The following is a 20,615-nucleotide window of genomic DNA, read 5'->3' as shown; positions in this document are numbered from 1 at the left end:
TTGCATGCCACAGAGGTCTCGGGTTCAAGTCCTACTGTCTGTCTGGCACAAACAGCAGATGATGGTAAAGACCTTTGCTTCAGAACCCAGAGAGCTGCTGCCAGCAGAGCAGACAATATTGGGCTAGATCAGAGTTTCCCAAACTTGGGTCTCTAGCTGTTTTGGGACTACTGGTCCTGCTAGCAAGGGATGATGGGAGTTGTAGTCCAAAAACAGCTGGAGACCCATGTTTGGGAAACTGTGGGCTAGATCAGGGGTAGGCAACCTAAGGTCCAGGGGCCGGATGTGGCCCAATCGCCTTCTCAATCCGGCCTATGGACGGTCCGGGAATCAGCATGTTTTTACATGAGTAGAATGTGTGCTTTTATTTAAAATGCGCCTCTGGGTTATTTGTGGGGCATAGGAATTCTTTCATTCCCCCGCACCAAAAAAATATAGTCTGTCGCACCACATGGTCTGAGGGATGGTGGACTGGCCCATGGCTGAAAAAGGTTGTTGACTCCTGGGCTAGATGGACTACTAGTCTGACCTTCCTGTTAACTGCTAGCCAAAACCTTTAGTTTCTTGAATTCATTGGAACAACAACTGGAGCAATTGCTTTTGTTCCTAAAAACATAGCAATTACCCTCAAACCTAGTCATATGCACTATGTTAATTAACAGCTGCATATTCAGCAACATGTCATTTTTATTTAATCACAATATTAATTTAACCCATAAACTGTATAGAGTGACAAATGCTAAATGCATTCTAAGACAATGATCCTGCCACTTGCATTTCTGAAAAGGAAAACAAAGACATATACCCTTGACTTCTGTGACTGCATCTTTCCACATCTTGCTCATTAGCATCCAAGCCTGTGAATGTTAATTGGAAATTTATTGAGAGGAATTAGCATATTGATACAGTGGTAATGAGAATTAACTATGAATTAATTATGAAAATTGATACACTAAGGTTATCTAACGCTGAACATCAGAACCTGGCAATTGAGAAACTGATTGGCTATTAGACCTCTGTTCAATAGGTGCAAAGAATCGTCTAATGAGGAAACAATTTTTTTTTCCAGACTGGAGCAAAAGCTGTGCCACTCAAATCACTGGATATTTTGTGAATGGCTTTAATGGGCACTGGATCTGACATGCAATATGTTGCGCTTTAATTTGCTGAGACAAATCTATGTTAGCGTACTTGGTAATAATAATGGTTTCATTTGTTTACAACAGTGGCTCTCAGTGTCGTATTGTTGGAAGAACCCTGGGGAAGGAATGACAGATGGATCCACCATGTCCATAGGAACAATTATGGAACAGACCTGCTGCCGTCTCTCCATTTTTCCTCCCTTACCTGTCTCCATAAAAGCTTTATTTTCTTTATTTTCTATTATTCCCTCTCCTGTCTCCTCACCCCCCACATCCTATTCTCCTTCTTGTCATATATCCTTAGTGAAGTAATCTTTCCTTATTATAGGCCCCGCGGAATTCAAATCTCTATATGCTTTCTTAAGACGCATCACCCATTGAACTCAATGGGACTTATTTCCAAGTAAACACGCAGCAGAGCAAATGCTTTCTGCCGTGTCTCCCATCACATTTTGAACAACCACGGTTAGCTATACATGTTTCACACATTCTAGCGCTTTGCTGATGTAATATTCTGTGGAGTGAGTCTCTGAAGCATGCGACTCTTAAGATGTGATTACATTAGCACACTTTGCCTTTCCTAGAGATGATAAAAGTGAAGTACAATAAAGGGGTTGGAGCCCAATCATGCTAATAATACATTCACACAACTACTTCAGCACACACAGAGGTGGTCATGTGATGGTTCAGGAAACCATACAGAAACTGGATTTCGGTCAGCATTATCAATCATGCTTCTTTGGACTTTTGTATTTTTTCTCCAAATGATTTCACAGAACACATGGGTCAGCCCTCTAAAATGTAACAAATTCCTTCTCTATGATTCGTAATGATGCTGTGTTTGTTTATAAGAGTCAATACTTATAACTTAAACATTGGGTTTTTGATGGTGTGCTGATCTCATCTTAGTTTATGCACGAACAGATTGGGTAATGGGCAAGTTCTTTCTACATGTTCCCTGAAACACATATTCTGCTCCGCAACCATATGTGAGTACATGTGTATGGCTTCTTCACTTGGCCATCAGACACATCTGCAGAGAGTAGGGCTTGCCAGTATCAATGTGTGAAGGTAGAATGTACCAACACATACACACACACACAGCATTCACTGTGCTCTGTCTCCACTAATATGCACAAATTTCTCTTAATACACACATTTTTGTAACTTGTTTAGGTTGGAGAACTGCATTACAAAATTTGGAGAACTGCAGATTTTCAAGGACAGCTGTATTGGGGGGCATGTATTGTTTCTCGAAGTGTAAATAAAGTAGGTTCATGTTACAATGTGAACCGAACTGAATTTCTCTTCATTCTCCATCGCTTGTCAGGTCCAAAGGTTTCCTTCTTCCAACAAAAAGACTTGCATCTGTCAGAAGAATGAAACCTTTGGATCCAAATTATTATTAGACAAACTAAGGAGTGTGAAATTTGTAACTGAACCTGTCAAAGTTTACTTATATAGTATCATTGGTACACAAAATGTTTCCCTGAGACAAGCAAAACAGATTAACCTGGGGAAAGGGAAGAATGTAAAAGTAACAGGCACTTAAGACTGTTTTCATGAAATGTATTCATTTATGATACTGATACTTTTGATACTGATACTTCCACTTTTATTAAGAATAAGGGGGCTTACAATTCAGAAAGGTACAAATTAACAATAAAACAAGAATAAAATTATATCAAATGTTAAAAAACAAACAAACCTGCAAATGTAGAAATGCAGTCAAATTTTCATTAAGAGCAACATACTTGCAGGGTCTACTGGAATAAAAAATTTTTTGCTGCCTGTCAAAAAGTAAGAAGAAAGGGCACCTCTCATGGGACTGCTCCAAAGTCTGGTGCCATAGTAAAAAATAAAAAAATAAAAAAAAAAGATTACACATGCTAAGAAAAGGCCTAATGCCACCTTTGCCAACCAGATGCCTTCCAGATATTATGAACTACAATACCCATCAGCCTCAGTCAGCACTTTCCTGGCTGTGTGTCATAGGAACTGTAGTCCAAAACATCTAGAGGGCACCAGGTTGGTGAAGACTAGGCTAGTGGAAGAAATAGAGAAAGACAGCTAATCTTATTTTTTTTATTTTTTATTTTTTAAATGTGTGCTACAAGTTAGATTCCACAAATGAGACAGTGGCACTCTAGTGTCACATAGGCTGTCTTCAATGAAAGCATCTTACAAATATTATAATTATCGTATATTAGTATATTCCTATTTTATTTGTATGTACTGTATATTAAACTGAAATCTCCATTGCTATTTTCTGTGCAGTTTTCATACTTCTGAGTTTCAAGTTAATTTTCAAGTTAATTTTCTTACTTTAGCCTTATCTTATATTTATCAAATCTAAATTAATCTATTCTCGTCAGTTATTTGAATACTGATAATTCTGCTAGTTAACTTTTTCAAATTCATCTTCAATTCTTGTATCATGCACTTTTATCATGCTCTTTGAGCTTACTGACTGATAACTAGAGCTACCAGCTACATCCATCATTTGCAAGCAAGCAATCTGGAGATATATCTGAAATTAACAGAAATCTCTAAAATATTTAATTACTTTGAAAGATCTTCCATACAAAATCTTTATATTTCCTTAAGTAAAAAAAATAGCAATCCTATAAAGCCATGGAGCCTATTTAAAAATTATTTACTATTGAAATCCATTATGTTCTCAGAGTAAAATAATTGAATTATGTGGGATTTACTCCCTATTAAGTGTATTTAAGATTGTACCTAAGATACAAGAGCTTAATTTTAAGATTAAACCTTATTTGACATATTAGCCCACAGAAAGTATGTACACACACACACACACACACACACACAAATACAGATATAGTCCAATAAATATTGGATGACATACCCCAAGACTGGAACACTTCTACACATGTGGTGATCCTGTTCCCTATAAGACAATTGTGGAATTTAGTATTTGCTGAAATTGATAAAATACTATGACATAATGTGCCTGCATGTTTGGTCATGCTAAACTAAATCAACAAGACAGCTTGAACAAAGACTTTATTATTATTTTTTGTTCACTAATAACAGCAATGGGGTCATGAAGAGTCGGAAAAGACTGAACGACAACAACAATAACAGCAAACAAAGAACAGGAAAGGGGCAACTAAATCCCAGTATTGCCATGTAGAAATTGCCATGATGGAAAACATGAAAGAAGTGAAGCTAAGCCAGAAATATTGTATGTTATCTGGCCTCCTTTCCTAAGTTATATGTCAAGTATGAGCAGACTTTAGGCTTGCAGGATATACTCTGTTTCTTGTAGTAGAACCCAGAAGTTCAACAACAAGAACCAGGTTACTAAAGGGCAGAACTACATACTGAGAGGAATCACTGGTGCTAGTGGGGTTTAGCTGATGCATCAAAGCTTAGAAGTATCAGGCAGTTGTGAAGGCCCCAATCACTCAGGAGATGCAGCAGCACCTGAGAAGTCTAGGCACCATTGTGTAGGGAAAGCCTGTTCTCTGTTTGTTCCTTCCCACCTCTGTGCCATGCACAGCAATAGCCACACTTCCGTCTCTCAGTCAGATGGCAAAGTGGTGCTCAGGTGTCCACAAAAGTGGTTGGTTGCAAGGAGGAGTTGCCATTGTTGCTCACCTGATCTCTGACTCTCAGTGATGCAACAGGTTGGGTATGCCCAGGACACAGAGGGGAGGAGTGCAGGAATCCAAGCAGGGAGAGTTGGCTGCTTGTGCCAGAAGGTCCCACCTCTTATTCTTCTCACTTGTGTTCCCCCCTCCAGAAGGTGCCACGGTAAGAATTTGGGAAAGGGGCACAGCTGAGCAGGCCTGCTGCTCAGATCACACCCACTTTCACTGTCTCTCTCAATGTAGAAAAAGGCTGGAAGACCTAAGAGAGCAGTCATTACAAGGAGTGGCTGCCACAGCTTCTGACATATACCACACCCTCCCCTCTTTCTGAGGAGAATCTGCTTGCTCATTCACTCTTTGCCAAGGAGACCTGAGCCCAGCGAGTGAGCAGGTAGAGTGGACAGAAGCAGTGATGACCACTGCTAGACATGCTAGGCCCAAACCCCACTGCCCAGAGGGAGGACCTTGAATGAACAGCTGCATCTGCCCACTTGCACAACCAACTTCTCCCAATGCTAGTATTTGGGCCCAATCCTAACTGCTGCACCACCCAGTGGAAGAACAATGGGCACAGCTGGATGACAGCAAATTTACACTCAGAGCAAAGTGCCACTGGGAGGTAGGGTGGAAATGTTTTAGAAATATATAAGAGCCAACTCCTTTCTCTTGGTGGGGAGGACTGGGCCAACCCAGAGCCCACCAAAGGCATATTGCTAAGGGTTCCCTTTAACCTGAAATTGGGCACAAGATTCAATATCTGGGGTTAAGCCCAGTTCCCCATTTCAATCCCAGATGCATCTAGATTGGACTGGGAATGTGAATCTGAATCTGAATCCCTGCAGTGCTGCTGCCGGTCAGTGCAGACAGCACTAAGTGAGATGGACCAACGGCCTTGCTTGGTCTATAAGGCAACTCCCTATGCTCCTGTGGGGAGAACTGGCTTTCATTGAAACTCGATGGTCTTTTCTCCACATCCTTTCCTGGGAGAGCTGCCCTTTCGCCACGGCTTCTCGCCCCGCCCCTTGTTTTGGGGCATTTCCACTCATCCCAGTGACCTCACGGTTCCTTTTCCCTGGCGGGATTCCAGAGGGCTGAGTTGCTCCTTCCGCCCACCTACCCAGGCGCGCGCGCCCGCGCAGGCGCTCCTCAACCCCACGAATTCGCCCGCCTCGTCGCGCCCCCTTCGAAGGAGAGGGGGAGTCTGAGACAAGCTCCGGGCAAAGGGTTAAGGGCACCGGCTTCGCGGCGGCTTCACGTCCTTAATGGGCATGTGCGCAGCACTCGCACATGCCCATTTAGGCTGGAGACTGGGCAGTTTCTGCTCTCGCACAGAGAAGAGCGTCGAAGCAGCAACGCGCGGAGAGCGAGAGAGAGGCAGGCAGAGTCGGCGAGAGGGAAAAGGAGCCAGAGAGAGGGGAGCGGGGACGCCAGCGAAGAGGGAGCTGGAGGAATTGCCCAGACGTCCGTGGCTCCTGGCACCGGGAAGCGGCGAATCCCTTCGCTATGCGCTGACAAAGAGAGAAGAGGCGGCAGCTTGACACCAATGAAATACACAAAACTGTATCTCTGCGCTGATCGGGGTCGCGAAGCCATGAGGGAGCCGTTCGCCCCGGCGGGGAGCAGCCCTCTCCCGAGCGCGCTTCTTCGGGGACTCCTCCAGAGGTGAGCCGGGAAACTTTGCCATGCGCCACGTCGCTCCCAGCTCCGCGCCCGGCTCCCCTCGTTCCCTGAGGCGGCTGGGCAGCTCTTTCGCTCGGGCGGCACAAGCCGGCGGCGCCGACATGGATCTGACCTGAAGTAGCCTCGGGTCGCCAACAAAGCAAAACAAAAGCCAAGTGGGGGATCCAGTCCTCGGAGCAGAAAACCCCGAGGCGGGCACGAAGAAGGCAGGGAGGGAGCCACCCACCTCCCTGTGTGTTAAGATGAGGAGGAGGATTCGTCCCTGGTGATTCGCCGTCGGCGATCGAGACTTCCAGCTAAGTTACCTATAAAGGCTCTTTTAAATTAGTATTATTATTTAAAGAAAACCCTCCCATCTTGGTTGTGTTTCATGCAACCCCTCGGATCCCTGAGTCGCGTGAGAGAGCCAGCGAAGATGGGGGCGAGGAAGCGCTGCTTCGCCTAGCCGCCTGCTCCGAGCCACCTGGGCATTGGCTAGTCATTTGTTCAAGCTCAACAACTGTCATGAAAAAGCCGCGGAGGAAACTGCCCCTGAACTCGCTCGCAAGTGGCGGCACCACCAGCGGCAGCAGCAGCAGCGTGTGCTTTGAAACGGCGAGTTTCTCCCCCTGGGGCTTTTGGACTGAGGAAGAGGCGAGTCTCTTTCCTGTCATCGTTTAGAGTCGCGGGTGGGGGAGGAAACCCATTCATTCAGTTCTGCAGGTGTGTAATCAGCCGGAGCCCCACGATCTCCTGTGGATCTACAACCGAGCAGGAGCAGCAGCAGCAGCAACAAATCGCAACACCCCCCCAAAGGATCAGGTGTCGAGGGCTTCTGCGTGCGATATTTTTATTATTATTTTTAATATAGAGATCTCCCTCCCCCATCCCTGCCCCCCACCATCTCTCTTCAAGCCGGGGAGCTGGAGCTCCACTGAGATTAGTCAGCAAGTGTGTCAAACCCCCACTTCGATCTATACACACACACACACACCCCTCTCCTGGACCAACAAACAAAAACACCCCCTCCAAAAAAAAGAGGCACCCACCCACTTGGCTGGGCAGAAAGCGCAACCACCCTCCAGAGAAACAAAGAGGTGTTGCCACCCATCCGATCTGGGTCTCCTTCCCCCCCCCCCCCCCCGTTCTGGGTGTTGCTTCCTCGGCGCCGTTGCCCTTTTCCCTGGAGAGTCTTTGTTGCTGTTTAAAGTCAGACAATGAGGCGCCGGGAAACTCCCCTCGGCAGCCTCCTGGACGGAGGCGAGCAGCTCTAGCGCCCGCCGTGCGCGGAGAGGCTGGCGGGGAGCGAGAGGCAGAGTTGCCTGCCCCTTTCCGCCCGGAGGGGCAGCTGCCGCCGCCGCCGCCGCCGCCGCCGCCTGCCTGGGCTCCCCGATGGTTTTGTCTGGGCTCTGGCAGAGCCTCCGATCCCGTCGCGCGCGCCTCGCCCTCCTGCGCTGCTTCTGCACTAGGATGTTGCGGCAGGTCTTGCACAGGGGGCTGAGAACGTCTTTCGCCAGACTCGGCCACTTCATCGCCAGCCACCCGGTCTTCTTCGCCTCCGCGCCCGTCCTCATCTCCATCTTGCTGGGCGCCAGCTTCAGCAGGTACCAGATCGAAGAGAGTGTCGAGCACCTGCTGGCGCCCAAGCACAGCCTGGCCAAGATCGAGAGGAACCTGGTCAACAGCCTCTTCCCCGTCAATCGGTCCAAGCACCGGCTCTACTCCGACCTGCATACTCCGGGCAGGTACGGAAGGGTCATCATCACCTCCTTCGTGAAGGCGAACATGCTGGACCAACACCACACCGAGCTGATCTTAAAGGTAATGTCCGAGCGAGTGTGTGTGTGTGTGTGTGTAGTGGAGGGGAGAGAGGCAGAGATGAATCGCCCCTCTCTCCTGCACCCCCACTCCTTGAATCGTGGTAGATTTGCTTCTAAATGTGAACAGATGTGTCTGCATCATATATTTATGTACGCGGCTGTGTCTCTCTGGGTAACTGTTCCTTGCCCTGAGAATGCAGCTGCCAAGTCACAGCCCTGCAACAGTTGGGTTGACTCCTGGTTGCAGAACAGAGTAGAGATTTCCTCTCATCTTGGGAGGTGGTGAGGAGGAGGAGGAGGAGGAGGAGGTGGTGGAGTGTGTGTGGAAGATTTTGTGAATGAAGGAATGACACTTTAAAAACATTCTGCCTGTATTATACACGGATTGTCCCCCCACCACCTCTCCCCCCCTCTCTTGTTTCTATTGTGCAAGTTGAGGCAATGGCAGTTAGTTTTGCTGATCTGCAGTTGAACCTAAACTTCAAAATTTATTTAAGGGGATTTGTAAAAGTACCAGTTGTGGGCTGCTCTGGACTTAATTCCTATAGAACAAATTTTAAAAAAAAACCCACAACCTTAGTATTGTAACAGCTCTTGCAAGTTTGTCAAAGCCAGGTGTTGTTTTGTTTGAAATCTATTTCTTTTATGGCATTCCACATGCTATTTTCACACACAGTTTCAAAATCAAAGGAAAGGCTATATTGTTTAAATGGCGTCACTCTATAGATGTTTGCTATGTAATATAATGCATGGTATTTCATTAGGTTTTACCTTCCTGGGTATAAGCGGTCCCACCTATTTCAGTAGTCTGCCGTAATTTGTCAGGAATAATTTCCGTGTCTGTATTACAATATATACTCCAATCATTTTGAGTACAGGTTTAGAATAAAAACGTGAGAAAGAGCTGCAGGTGAGTAGAAAGAAGAACAATATGATGAAGGGGAGGAAAACAAATTTCTGAAACATGGAGAATTGTTTTAGAGGTGTGGCTATGACTAGCCCCGTACACGCTTTTCAGCATTAAACAACTGCACTGCATGTTTCCCTTGCCTCTTTTGGGAATTGCCAGACAGTGATTTTCTGGAAACAGAAAAAAATGTTGACAGGTCTTCAGAAGACACTGCGAAGTAATCTTAAATGTTTTGACCTTTAGAGTCTCTCTCCTCAACTGAGAAAATGCATATTCATAGAGATAGTCTTGCAAGTTCCACCAAACCATATGCTAAGCATTCCATGATAGAATAGAATCAGTAATACCAGCATTTATCTCACATTTAATTATTTGTATTTGAATATTGATATACTAGCCCAGAAATATCAAAAAGGTGATGTAGTTTGTGTCTTCCCATAGAAAATTTTCTGGCAAATAAGGAAACCATAGGGATGTCAATCCCTATTCCTTTATTCTCCCTGAGATACATTCTGTTATAAGTAGGCATAGGATTAGCATAGATGTTCTCATGGTTTGCTAGCTCTAGAAAAGAGACACAAATGACTCTGAATCTTTTCCAAAACCTTTTTACGCACGACATTATCTATCAGTGCAACTTAGAACTGATAGTTATGTCAGAAAGATTGATAATTATATCAGTGTTCGGTTCAATCTAATTTATAATCAGACTTTGGCCACTGAATGTTTATTGTTCATTTAATGAGATGGTGGTAAACCACACACCACAGTCACTTTTGACACCATGGACTTTTGCAGTTAGCTAGAAGTCATTAGGCATGCCAAATGTTCTCTGTTATTGAATAGTTGCCATCTATACATTGTGCAATGACCTCTGTTTTAACCGCTTCTCTTTGGGGCTGGTGCCATGTTCAGGTGAATGTGTGGTTAAGCCCTTGAAGGATCCTGGGAAGTTGGGTTTAAGCAATGAGAGACAGGACATGAAATTCTTGACATGTTGTGGTCATGTGACGTTGAATTGTTGAGCAGCAAAAGGAGGTAACAGGTAGAGGATTATAGGAACTTAAACTGTAATCCTAAACCCACTTTCTAGGGAGTAAGCCCCATTGGCTACAGTGGGATTTGCTTTAAATGCATGGGGTTTCACTGCATGTCATCTGGTTCCCATAATGTTCCACCTTGTAGCTAAATTAAGAATTGTAGAATTGGAAGGGACTCCGAGGTTCATCTAGTCCAGCCCCCTGCAATGCAGGAATCTCAACACGCAGTCTCCCATCCAGTTTTAAACCATGCTGGACCCTGCTTAGCTTTGCAAATGTTTTGGCAGTTTTATTAGATGTTTCATTGACTACCTAATAGGCAAAAGTATAACGGGGAGCTAATGGCCATAAGATTATTGAATGTATTGTTTTGTCTTTATTCCACCTATGTCTTCTGTCTGTCTAGAAATGTTCTGTCCCCCTATTTTCCTTTCTCCTTTTTTCTCTGAAAGATGGCCATGGCACTACTGGTGCAACCCATCAATCAAAATTATTATCTCGCCATCTTAGGAAGATCTCATGTTTGGAAAAGTCATCCCCACTTCTATAAGCAATATGAGGAAGGGTCAGGGTGGATCAACTGCTTCTCATGCAGAAGATTCTAGGTAGGGCTAAGAAGGACATTCTGGAGAACCACTGCCGGTCAATACTGATCTACATGGACCTGGGATCTAACTTAGTATAAGGCAGCTTCTTATGTTTGCTCCTAAGAACTAGATGGAGAATTAGTAATGTTTTGATACAAAGCAGTTGTGCCTAGCAATATGAGCATCCAGGAGTTGAGAGGCTGTTGATTGTTTGATTTGAGCACTGTTTCCTGTGGGTGGCTAATGGTCTTGGGACATAAGGGCAGGGCTATTTTTACAATAATGAGTCACCCTTAGAAGAGAAAGGGGAAAAAACCATGGAGATCAAACCAAGATCAGCGAGATTATATCATGGAGGAGAGGGCTATTGAAGCCTACCAGCCATGATAGCTCTGCTCTGCCAATACACTTGAAGGCAGCAATGCTTCTGAATACCAGTTGCTGGAAGTCCCAGGAGAGGGGAGAGGGCTCTTGTGCTCAAATCCTGCTTGCTGGTTTTCCACAGGCATCTGGTCGGCCACTGTGAGAAGAGGATGTTGGACTAGATGGGCTATTGGCCTGATCCAGCAGGCTCTTCCTATGTTCTTATCAGCAGCTGAAGGCTCTCCTAGCTTAAGATGGACCTCAGATGGTAGTGTTACATCTGCAGCTCATTCTTCACTGACAAGTAAATTTTAGCATGCCACACTCTGAATTGCTTGCTCATATTAGCAACTCTGGAATGAAGATGCTCTTTATATCTCAGACCCAGTTTGGACGCTGCTGATTTCTGCCTTTCTTTTTTAACAAGGATTTCTAAACAAACTCCTCATTCGCTGCTAAAAGATAAAATAAATGGGGGGGGGGAATAGGATTGCAGTGTATTTATTTTGTTCACTTTGGTTAATCATGTCTGTTTTAAAATTTCAATATAACCATAGAGCCAAGCTTCAGACTTCCACTTGCAAGTATATTTGGGCTGCTGTTAACAGCTACTGCTTTGCAACTGGTGTCTATTTTTTGACAGGCAAAATGATTAGGAAAGACACCAGTGTTCTTTCCCAAATCTAGCAAGTTCCCTCGTTCCTGACAGAAGTCATCTACTAACTGAGAGGGGATTTAAAATGAGAAAACACAATCCTGTGTATGTCCCATCATGTTCAGTGGAGTTTACTCCTTAGTAAGTTTGTTTAGGATTGCAGCTTAAGCTGATACTGTCTTAACATAAAAAAAAAGAAACTCCCTGGACTTGGGTATAGTAATTTCCCAATGGCACTAGACTTTTGTCAAATATTTAGTGGCACTGATAGCTGATAAAATGAAAACAGGAAAGCGAGACCTCTATGTTTCTACTCATTCACGAGTCCCATTGAGTTCAGTGAAACTTATTCCTAGATAAGTATGTATAGAATTGCAGCCTAAAATGTTTGTTTTATTTCAGGGCGCCTAGAAAATCAGTGCCTTTATCTTAGCCTAAAGAGATATTCTGGATAATGACAAAAAACAGTGAAGTTATCTAAGGGGACCAAAAGAGGCACATTAAACCTTAGCTGTATACCAGTGTTTCTCATTGACAGTCCTCATTGACAATCCTGAAAATGCTTAGCAAAGCTGCCGTAGTGTATCTAGAGCAGGGCTAGGGAGCCCAGGACCCTCCTGATGTTGTTGAACTGCAATTTGCATCATCACTGAATATTGGTCATCCTGGCTTCAGCTGCTGCATTTGTTGGGCCCACATCTTTGATGCAGATCCACAAGACACTTATTAACCAGTCATTTTCTGCTGGGACAGGTGACTATTGCATCATTTAGTCTTCTGAGAGTCTAGTGGGAGTATCTGTTTAGGATTAGGGTGATTTCTTGCTTGACTGGAGGCTAGTACAATTCATGAAGGGCAAGGAGCCAAGATTGAAGTCTACATATGGGAAGGTAATTTCTTTTATGTAGGTTTATAATGTAAAATATGGTGAAGTCACCCTTGCACACTACATGAGTTTCTCCCAATAAGAGTAAGAAACGTTTGGTATTTGACATTTGAAAATAGCCTGAAGCACACAAAAAGCAGGGGAATTATGCTTGCACAAAATCCCTACATGAATATGGCCCATTGGCTTGCCAGATCTTATAGAGACATCTCTCCTACAATCTAGCTTGGAAGGCAAATCACAGGGCCTATATATCTACCTCAAAGAGCTAGGGCTGATATTGAAAAGTTGTGAAGAACAAACTATTAAATGTGGCCTTTTCTTCTGACACTTAAAAGCTTCCCTAACTTCCACTAGTACCACACATTTCCTTTGACTTCTTTATTTTAAAAAGCACCTTTGTTGAGTTTTTCACACATTTAAATTATCTCCTTTTAAACCAACTAATCCATAAATCAGCTAAAATATTTTAAACAGTAAGTAACAGATTAAAACTTTAAAATAGTTTCTAAATGCATACATTTCAACAGGATGCTACAAAACTGGTTTTGAGCTCAATTGGATATAATGGCACTATATTCCAGCTTTTCATGAAAAACGCATTCACCTGTCCTGTCAGAATTGGGAGGCAAACCATTATACATTTTTGGTTCAGGACCCATTACGAAGTCCTTTTTTTATTATTTGGTTCCACTTCAGTTCAGTACAGGGTGATATGGCAAACTGACCTAGCGAGTTCCATTCCAGTTCTAGTTCATTTAATTGTGCTACTAATCTTAATCTTAATCCTAATCTAAGATGGCTAAACATACCAGAAAGAAATGCCTACAGTACATACAGAAGGTTGTAATGTAAAAAGGAGAAAGAGAGAGGATTGGGGTTGATCTGGGGTTATATTACATGACATTAAAATATATAATTCGATGACAAATTTAAAAACAAAAACAAAAACTTGCACACACACCATTCATCTCCATTCAGCAAACTTTCCCCCAGTACCTTAGATGTACTTTAGGGTGGTCACATATACATTGCCAAAAAGAGGACACAGATCTTCATATGACAATTTGTATGTAGCAATGCAAAATTGGAAATCTGCTAAACAGAAATACAATACATCCCACCATAGTAGGGGAGGCCTGTGACCAGATGACCTCTGCACCTGCTCTCCTATTTAGGCATCACACCAAACCAGAATGGCTTATCTGCTTTAATGTTCTGTTTTGCTCAGTGCTCTCATCTCCTGGTGCAACAGCCTCCCTACACGTATATAAATAATGGTTGTCAATTCAGACATGAAGCCAAATAAAGGGAAGGGCTGCAGATCAATGGCAAAGCATCTGCTTTGCATTCAGAATGTCTCAGGTTCAATCTTTGGCATCTCCAGGAATGTTACCTCTCTGAAACCCTGGTGAGCTGTTGCCAATTAGCATAGACTCGAACTAGATGGACCAGCAGTATGGGTGGTACCAGGCAGGGGCAGTGAGGCACACGCCCCCACAAGAAAAAACCTTTTGCCCCCCATTGCTGGACTCTGATTAGCATCTACTGTTATTTTTCTTTCAGAGATGCTAACATGTGTGACATAACTTGCCCATCATGAAATATACTTTGCCCCATCTGTGCCGCCCTCCCTCCAAAAAAAACCTTTTTTCTGGTGCCATCACTGGCCAGCAGTATAATATAGCCTGCTATATTCCTATGTTTCAGGAAGCTTCATTATGGTTTAGTAACTGCAGTGATGTCCCAGCTGGAAAATCGGTTTGCAACTGAACAGCTACCATGCTGACAGAAATCGTTCAATGCTTCACATACACATAACACCCACGGGCTCGCCCTGGTTTACACACCTACCTTTATGACTTTCCATAAATTCTGCCCAGGTCCTAATGGGCAGCAGGAATATGTGCACCATGACATAACTGGGAAAATCTCTTGCATCTGATGCAGGAGCTGTGCTTCCCCACTCAAAGTGCTATCCTAGGCTGAGCTGGCACCACCATTAGGCAAAGTGAGGCAGCCCTCTGGAGCTTTCCTCCACCCACCTGCCCTTCTGGAGGATAAAGCAGTCTGTGTGCGCACCACACAGACTGTTATGCACTCCTAAGCTAACCTGCTACTGCCCTTGAGTATTGTGGAGGATGCTGTCCCATTATAGCAGAATTGAACTCTATTTCAGCTGCCTGTCCACTCAGCTTCTATATGTGGAATGGGGGATGGTACCATCTTGCCCTTTGCTTCAGACAGCAAAATTTCTTGGCCTGGCACTGAACCTAGGCAATTAGCTATGATTACCTGCTTAAGTGAAAAAATATGTAAATAAGCTATGGTATTTTTTTTCCAGAAGACAACCCCTGCTATATACATATGTAAAATACCCTATAAATGCAAAAGGAAATATTATCCATACCTTATACCATGCTAAAATAAAATCCATGTTGATGGAATCCTTTCAGTATCCTGTCTCATGAGCTGGCTTTGCAACTCCCAGTGTAGATTTTATCAACTCTTTGACATTCTGAAATCATGTATCATTCCCTAGAAATCACGCTAGAGTTAGAAATCATGAGAGTGGAATATCTTCTTGGCCTTTTGCCTAAGATCAAGTGTAGAAAATCATGAGATTGAACAGGTTGCACTGAGATTTGGGAAAGGGTATCATCAATATAATGATGACCAAGCTCTTTTTCTTCTTTTCAGCTGAACCAAGTCAGGTGGTAAGGCCCTAAATAGGTGCCTGGTGCCACTGACTACAGCGGACTGGGTTCACTGAAGATCAATTGAGATGAGACAGAGATATTGAGGGTGGGAGCCCTAATTTATATTGGGAGTCAGTGTATACTTTGTTCTGAATGGAGTTAAACACCTTCCTGAAGGATCAGGTGTGAAACATAATGTTTCTGCTCTTGTCATGCTTTGTCTTGAAATCAAGAATGCTAGAAAATTATTTTTTGTTTCAATGAAAAATCTGATTCCCCAAGCTAAGGCATTAAGTGCAATATCATTGTGGAATGAGCCATAAACATCTCAGAACTGCATGACAAAGGACATGGTTAATGCAAAGCATCTTTTTTGTAAGAAAGAATTATATATGGGCCACTGGTTTCATTAAAACAGCTTTTGGTGAGAAATGAGACCTTATCTCATGGCATTTTCACCATGGAAGTATGGTCAACATTTTTGGATAACTGTAGTCCATATTTAAGTACTAGATGGATAGCTGAAAAGATATGAAGTAGAAGGTTTCCTTTTTTCTCTTTGCTGTAAAATAGAACTGCTGGGGCACAAAATGCCCCTCATCCTATCCAGATGTGGAAATGGTAAATCACAAAGAAAGCCCAGTTATGGTACAAATGGATCACCCTGTAAATATAAAATCTGAGTGATATTGAATTGGATGGCAACTAGTGGCAAGTGTTTTCCTGCCTCTTCAGTAATGTATAAATATTTTAGCCTCAGAAACCATAGGATAGATATGGTGAGATAATCATCAGATGGTGGAGCACCATTAACAAAGGGATAAGTTTCTGACTCACCCAGACGGCTGTGTCAACCCACCCTTGCAGTCCTATAAATGTGTTTAGGGTAGTGATGCTTCTTTCACACTCAATTGACATAAATAAATTGCATTGCACTGCATATGAGCATCATGTAGTGATTGGTCTATATGCTATGAATCATGCAGGGGAAATCGATAGTATGTAGAACATCATAGGCTCCAGCTCCTAGGGGCCAAAGCACTTTCACTTCTCCCCAATGTATTTTTTGAGGGGGCTGGGCCCCCTCAGTGTTCAGAGGGTGTTCAACTTCGTCCCCTCGCTTCTTGCAACGCCACACACATGATGTCAGGACATCACGTCTGGGCCCCACTATCTTCATTAGAAGTTGGCTCCTCTGTAGAACATGCAGATTTTGAGTATTATTCTATCTAGCTCAGTATTGTCTTCTAGCTGGCAGTATTCACCATCCTTTTTTGGACATGGCAGGGATTCTGTTATCATTACATATTCAATTTGTTAGCAAATTGCAGGGCAAGCTCTAGGCTACTTACAACTAACTTTAAAACATACATAAATGTTAAAGCTAGCAACCATACATAAACATAGAAATTTAAAGTGGAGGTTGATCCATCAGAGTAAATGGATCTACCCAGTCCTGCATGCCTATGTTTAGAATTTTTAAAAACTGTATTGTTTTAGCACTTTGGTGTTTGCTACCCGGGGCTCCTTTAGGAGGAAGGGTGGGATAGAAATTTAATAAGCTCACCATGCCAGGCAATTGTATATATGCTTGAAGGAATGTCCAAAATATGCTAAATATCAACACACATATAAGAGTACTGAGAATCCCATATGAATGTTGTAGATTGCCAAAAATAGGTATGTTTTTACAGTTCTCAGCTGTATGGCAACAATCATATTTAGGGGGTGGTCAACACTTACCGGTGTAACTGCAAGGTTTCAGGCATTCAACAAAGTCATCTGTGCTTGTCAGTATTAGCGTGTAAATGTTAACTTTAATCTGATTTTGAATATTCGCAACGTATTGTATATCCATCACTAATTCTGGCAGTGAACTTGAGTGGCTGAGTGCCTATTAAGTTGGAAGTGAAACAGCCCCAACCAAAACAAAGTACTGGGGACTCTCTATGTGTGACGGTAATTGAGTTTGCAATTAAAAAGAAAAGATGCCCCTTAAAAAAAAATTTTTTAAGCCTGAGAAGGCCCTGTGACCCTCTAAGGAATGCTGAGGTAACAGATTTGGGAGTGGAGAAACTGGATGGGGGGGAGAGAACAGGGAATTGCCCTGCTTAACCCCCTAACCACTGATAATAAGAGATGCAAGCTGTGACTTTTTTATATGTATAAAAAAACCACCATCCTTTCTCTGTAGCAAGCAGAGATGTTTCAAGAAGAATAAAGAAAGCCTTTTTCCCTTTCCCAGTCTCAAAATTACCATTTCTCTATACAGCTATAAATGCTGAGATTCCCAGGCTGGCAGACTGCCCCAAATCCGAGTCCTCTAGCATGATATAGCACAGCAGGGGATTGCCTCAGAGAGGTAGGATGGAATAAAGGGTCCTTTTTTTCTTCCCCCTCCTCCTGGAACTGGAAACACATCCAAACCTAAACAAACTACAAGCACAATTTGCAGAGACCTGAATTCCAAAGCATTTTTTATTGCTGGTCCCTGTTGTACGTAATAAGATTTGTGCTAAGTCACTATTAGCATCATCAGTGTTTTTCCCCCTCCCTTGGGCTTCACTGTTCCAGCTCCCTCACAGAAAGAAGCTAAACAACCCCCCTTTAATACGTTCTCTGTACTTTGCCAGCCACCAATGAGGCTCCTGAAAGCCAGGAGGAAGTCACTAGCCTAAGTGACCTCCTTGAACTCAGGTGCTGACGAACTCACTAGGGCAGAATCCCCAAAATAGATTTTGTTTTTGAAACAGCCTCTTAAGATTTGTCTTCTGGGATGCCTGCCACTGACATTTGCAACATTTCTCTCCCATCAAAGCTCCAAGGAGATAATTTTTCTCTTTAATGAGAGACCCTGAGGTTCTCCTGCAGCAACTCTTGTATAATGACATGGCTCCAGGGGTGTGTGGCTTCGTAAAGAAAAACGCCTCCTTGCCAAAAGAGTTTTGAACCCTACCTACGTGCAGCACCCTCCCTCGTTCTTCTAACCACAGGTTGCTCTTTGTCCTTGGCCTCAAAGTCAATCTGTAAACAACAGAGGACAGAATTTATAGTTCCGCGGTAGTGTCACAAGTGTCAGGCTGTCATATCGGCAACGTTTCTCTATTTTTGTCAGATTACTCACTCTGCTGGAACAAAATATATCCATCACGCTAATTTTATATGGCGAGCTATTTATTGCCACATGTCTAGTGACACAACATAATTTAGAGTAACAATGTACCATATTTCCAAACAAAACACCACGTACAATGTTCTGAAAAGAGAAGCAAAAGAGAGAGAAAAATCAAATTGAAATGTTTTTGAAGCGGTCGAGGACAGACACACTCTGCAGGGTTGAGGATGGGCAGGCTGTTGTATGAAACGCAGAAAATATCTATTTCACTACTGCCCCGTTTGGGATTAGTTTTATATAAACCAAGTAATCCCGATGTCCTTAATTCCAGATGAAGGCTAATTTTGGAATGCCTACTAAGATATAGCTATGCCATTTATTATCAATTGCAAACTCAATTCCTGTGGTGATGTGTTGGCTCCAGGTTGTTGTTGGGGTTTAGTGGGGCGGGGTTCCTTGGCCCCCTCACCTCTGCATTGCAATTATCTGGTTGCTTTTTCTCTGCTTGCGGAGGAAAAAGGCAGACAAATCAGCTGGCTGTGGCAGCTTTTGTTCCTGTTGCTCATTCCTGTTTCTTGCTGATGCTCTCCTCCTGGGCCAGAGGACCAAAGCAGGGTGTGTGGTTGGCAAAAGCAGAGCAAAAGCAGGGGCAAGGGGCTCTGGGGGTCAGCACAAGTGTGGGCCTCAGCAAGTGCCCAGCAGTGCCAGCCCCTGACGCCAGTCCTCTGGTTGTATGTGAAGCAGTTCTATGAAGCATGTTTCGAGTGCTTTCCCCTGGCTGTAGATTATCTCCTCACTATAGGTGTGCATCTTTATTTTTTAAATGCTTGTGTTTCCTTTGAGCCAACTGGTGAAAAAAAATGGTTTCAGGATACAGAGAAGAGTGACTGAGGTAGTGAGCACCCAGCTCCCATTAAAATCAGTGGGAGTGTTCTCTGTTGTTCTGAGTCAGGAGTGGATTAGTTGAAATCTGCTTTGGGCTCAGGTTTTGCTGATGAACTTTCAGCTTCAGCTACAGAAACCTCTTTTTGTGTTAGGCAGCTTAGTCTCATCAGGGTTTGGGGGTGTTGCTGTTGTTTTACATGATGGGTTAATTTTATTTCTTTTATTTTTCGGCCATAGATTTGATCTTAGCATCACATTGTAGAACCAGGTTTACAGGATTTCAGGGATTATGTAACTGTGCAAAGGGATGCTCCTGACCTCCCATCGGAGCAAATGCATGCAATTTGTTTACTTAAAAGGAACAGCATAGACTTCAATACTCTTTGTGTTTTGTTTGGATAATTTTTTTTTAAAAGCATATTGTACCTTTGTGTATTGTGCTTTGACATTTGTGAATGCAATCAGATCGGTTCCCTTTTATGTTTTGAAGGATCTTGTTAATGGGACTGGGGAGAATCAAAATGATGTTCTTCCCCCCTTTCTATCTGCAGACTCCCCACTGTTCCCTATTTGTCTTTAGCCTTTGTTGTGTTCTTTCAAATAAGCACCCTATAGCAGAGCCTTGAGAAGGACCAAGCCATCAGCAGTATAATAAAAACAACTAGGGACAGAGTCTTCTCTTCCAAGCAGAGACCGAGAGAAACTGGTCCAGTTGTCTATTTACAGTGCTATTTACACCAAACCATCTTTTCCTTACTCCCCAAAGCAACTTTTCACGTTTGTTAAAAATAATGTGCTTTAAAAGGGGGGGGGGGGAGAAGAGTATACAACTATATTCAGTGTATGTGCATGTGACACTTTTTAAAAAGGTGGATCATGCTCCTGGGGCATCCTTCTCCAACCTGGTGTCCTGCGGATGCTTTAGACTACAACTCCCATCAGTCCCATCTGGCTTTACCAATGGTTAAGGATGATGAATGCTACAGTCCCACAATATCTGAAGGACCCCATGTTGAGAAAGGCTGTCCTGGAGCGCAGTGGGGTGGGGCAAAGTAGACTACTGAAACACTGTTTGATTTGCTGGCCAGGACAGCTGTCAAATGCATTGTGATGGAGTTAGAGAAGTAGAGGTGGAAGTGGGAGGTGGGGAGATGTATCAAAACCTGTTGGTAGGAGCACAATTGTTACAAGCTGATCAACTTTATCTGGTCTATCAGGCGAACTGGCGTGAATT

The 20,615-nt window shown here is 43.4% G+C and overlaps 1 protein-coding gene and 1 long non-coding RNA gene across 2 annotated transcripts in view; one reads left to right on the top strand and one right to left on the bottom strand.

Moving 5' to 3' along the window:
- Nucleotides 1–498: 498 nt before the first annotated feature.
- LOC307214018 lies at nt 499–5,908 on the bottom strand. Its single transcript, XR_013837837.1, has 3 exons — nt 5,880–5,908; nt 4,015–4,056; nt 499–857 (listed from the first exon to the last, which is right to left on the bottom strand). It is a non-coding gene; the product is annotated as an uncharacterized lncRNA (long non-coding RNA).
- Nucleotides 5,909–7,805: 1,897 nt separating this feature from the next.
- Nucleotides 7,806–20,615, top strand: part of PTCHD1 (patched domain containing 1) — a 53,097-nt gene continuing 40,287 nt past the window's right edge. Inside the window, exon 1 of the mRNA XM_079972210.1 lies at nt 7,806–8,242. Within this exon, the coding sequence (XP_079828336.1) occupies nt 7,814–8,242 (429 nt within the window). The 5' untranslated portion in view covers nt 7,806–7,813. The remainder of the gene's footprint in view (nt 8,243–20,615) is intronic.

Source organism: Podarcis cretensis (genome assembly GCF_951804945.1).
Source record: "Podarcis cretensis genome assembly, chromosome: 4".
In the NCBI taxonomy this organism is placed as follows: Eukaryota; Metazoa; Chordata; class Lepidosauria; order Squamata; family Lacertidae; genus Podarcis; species Podarcis cretensis.
This window is presented reverse-complemented; position numbering and strand designations above follow the sequence as displayed.